The 2,623-nt window shown below is 55.2% G+C and overlaps 1 protein-coding gene across 2 annotated transcripts in view; it reads right to left on the bottom strand.

The window, feature by feature from the left end:
* SLC2A11 (solute carrier family 2 (facilitated glucose transporter), member 11) overlaps positions 1-1,597 on the bottom strand; it is a 21,108-nt gene extending 19,511 nt beyond the window's left edge. The window contains exon 1 of one of the 2 annotated variants that reach the window (XM_008568572.1): positions 1,577-1,597. In XM_008568572.1, coding sequence (XP_008566794.1) covers positions 1,577-1,597 — 21 coding nt within the window. Of the gene's footprint in view, positions 1-1,065; positions 1,108-1,576 lie in introns of those variants that run through there. The other variant, XM_008568571.1, reaches the window with a different exon arrangement.
* Positions 1,598-2,623: the final 1,026 nt, after the last annotated feature.

Below are 2,623 nucleotides of genomic sequence, written 5' to 3'. Positions count from 1 at the left end.
ATGGACAACAAATCTACTGTTCTAGGTGCTAGGGATATAGCAGTGAACGAGGGACAAAATCTGCGACCTCACAGAGCTTTCCTTTCAGAGGGGCAAGACAGGCAATTGCAAAATAAACAAGCAAGCTGGTGCGACACGTTAGCTGGTGCTCCGAAGACATAAAACAGGGGAAGGAGACAGGGAGTGCTTGCACAGGGTGGTGCTATTTTAAATAGAGTGGTCTGGGAATAAGGCCTGAGGAGATGACATTTGCGCAAAGACTTTAAGGAAGTGAGGGAACGCAGTATGCAGATATCTGAAGGAAACCGGTCAAGGTTGGGGAGAACCCACAGATGTGGTGGGCATCGTGGGCAAATGCTCTGGCTGCCCCCATTCCCTCTGTGAGGCACGACGCCAGGTCGGAGCTGAGAGAGAGCATGGAGGAGAAGAGGGGCCAGGGTGGGAAACAGTCACAGAGGGGGCGAGTGGCCATGACTGCAGCGCTCAGGGGACACGACTGGTAGGCACGAGGACCCGAGGGCGATGCAGGCATCATGCTGGGGGTGGGGCGGGGGTAGGGAATGCTAGACTGGGATGCCCTGGGCCCAGCAACCTTGCACTGGCTCACAGACCATCCCCGGGCGTGAACGCCTGCTTATGCTCATCTGAGCCTAGCACCCAATCCACTGTACATACAAGCACAAGATATTTTGTACATTTGATGCAACGCCTGCGCTGGGCGGGTTTCGGAATTCAGACCTTTCCAGATCGCAGGACAGATTCTAGCATCCGGGGGGATGAAGGCCCTGCTTGGGCCGGCTCTCTCGCAGAGACCTTGCCCACCATGTGGTGCAAGGTAGGCGGGACGCGTGCGCGCTGAGGGGAAGACGCTGCAGAGGGATCCGCGCGGAGGAGTTTCGAGAGGAGCAAAGCGACGGAGGGAGAAAAGGCGGCGCAAGCGCAGTGGGTGTTGAGGGGGAAGACTGACGGCTGAGAGAGCTCCGGCGTGGCCAGCGCGCACGGCCGACTCAAGCGCGGGCGCACAGGGTATTAGGGAGCCAGGGGGCGCCGCGACTGGGCGACCACTTGGGTCCGAGGCCGGGCGGGCGGCCCTTGTTTATCCTCCATCCTGCCCTTTCCGCAGCTCTGAGGCTGAAAAGCCACGCTCGCCGTACTCGACTGAGCTCGGGGCTCGCCTCTGTAGATGGGAAAGGAGCTACGGCTGAGGTCCTTCCAGCCAGCCTCCTCCATGTCCCCTGCAGTCTCAGCATGCGACTCTAATCCCTGCACTCCCGAGTCCTCACCCGAAATCCCGGCCCTCCCCCTCCGCCTCTGGCCTGAATCTTTGCCGGCCCCTGCCTCGCTCCTCCTCGGACCCCCCCGCCACCCTTTGCGTACCCCTCAGCCCGGCCTCCTTTTACCCGACCTGGAGACCCTGCCCGCCACCAGGACCTATGAGGCCTCCGGGCGCTCTCGGAGGACCGAAGCCTTGATTCTGCGCAGACACCCTCTTGCCGCCCCGCCCCCCCCCCTCCAGGTGTTTCCATCTTTCCGGAGAGGAGGGACAGAATTAGGAGGGACCGAAAGGAAGACCCACCAGTCTCTGGAGCGCTCTCATCTGTCCGTCCTGGGCAGAGCCGTTGACTTGGCGGAATGCGGAGAGAACCGGTCACGGGTTGCAGCCAGGGATCCTGGTCAGGGAGCTTGGCGATGAGGAGCCACAGTGTCCACTAGGCCGGATTAATCTTTTATAACTCAGGGCTTCTCAGGCCCTGCATGGAATCCAGGAGTTGGACAAAGGCCAACTGAAACCAGACTTCCCAAATACGCTATTTGTCGTCACAGAAACACAGAGCTGAAAGTAACCTTTAGAAGTCATCTGAGCAAAGACTGTGATAGTGCAGGTACTAGTATCTCCACTGCTCATGCTTGATTTTTACTTGATTTTTGCTGCTCTGATCTTAAAGTAATTGCTAGAAGCATCATGCGTTTTAAAGGAAAAACACAACAAATAAAATATTAGCACTTATGAATGAGTATTTTATTGCACGCTTTCTCTGCATCTATGGAGGTGATCATTTGGGTGTTTTCTTTTCATCTGTTTGAGATCCACTTACACCAATAGACTTTCTAGTGGTAATCCATCCTTGAATTCTTGGGGTAAACACAATTTGCTCACGATAGTTATTGTTGCCACTAATACATTATTGGTTGCAACTGCTAATATTTTGTTTTTATTTATTTATTTTTTTGTCCTTTTTGTGACCGGCCACACCGCGCTCAGCCAGTGAGCGCATCCCACCGGCCATCCCTATATAGGATCCGAACCCGCGGCGGGAGCGCTGCTGCACTCCCAGCACCGCACTCTCCCGAGTGCGCCACGGGCTCGGCCCTTTGTTTTTATTTTTAAAAGTTTTCTTTCTTTCTTTTTTTGGCAGCTGGCTGGTACTGGGATCTGAACCCTTGACCTTAGAGTTATTAGCAGCATGCTCTAACAAAGTGAGCTAACCAGCCAGCCCTGAACTGCCCAAGTTCTGAAGCGACTATTCTAACTCAAACCAGAGAAGTGACACCAAGGGAAGAAGGAAAGCCAGCCATGAGGTGCAGCTCTGAGCCAGGCTCTCGCCTGCTGTGAGAGGACCAT

The sequence above is a fragment of the Galeopterus variegatus genome, unplaced genomic scaffold, assembly GCF_000696425.1.
Source record: "Galeopterus variegatus unplaced genomic scaffold, G_variegatus-3.0.2 Scaffold424, whole genome shotgun sequence".
Classification (NCBI taxonomy): domain Eukaryota; kingdom Metazoa; phylum Chordata; class Mammalia; order Dermoptera; family Cynocephalidae; genus Galeopterus; species Galeopterus variegatus.
Note: the sequence above shows the minus strand (reverse complement) of the source record. Positions and strands in the feature narration are given on the sequence as shown.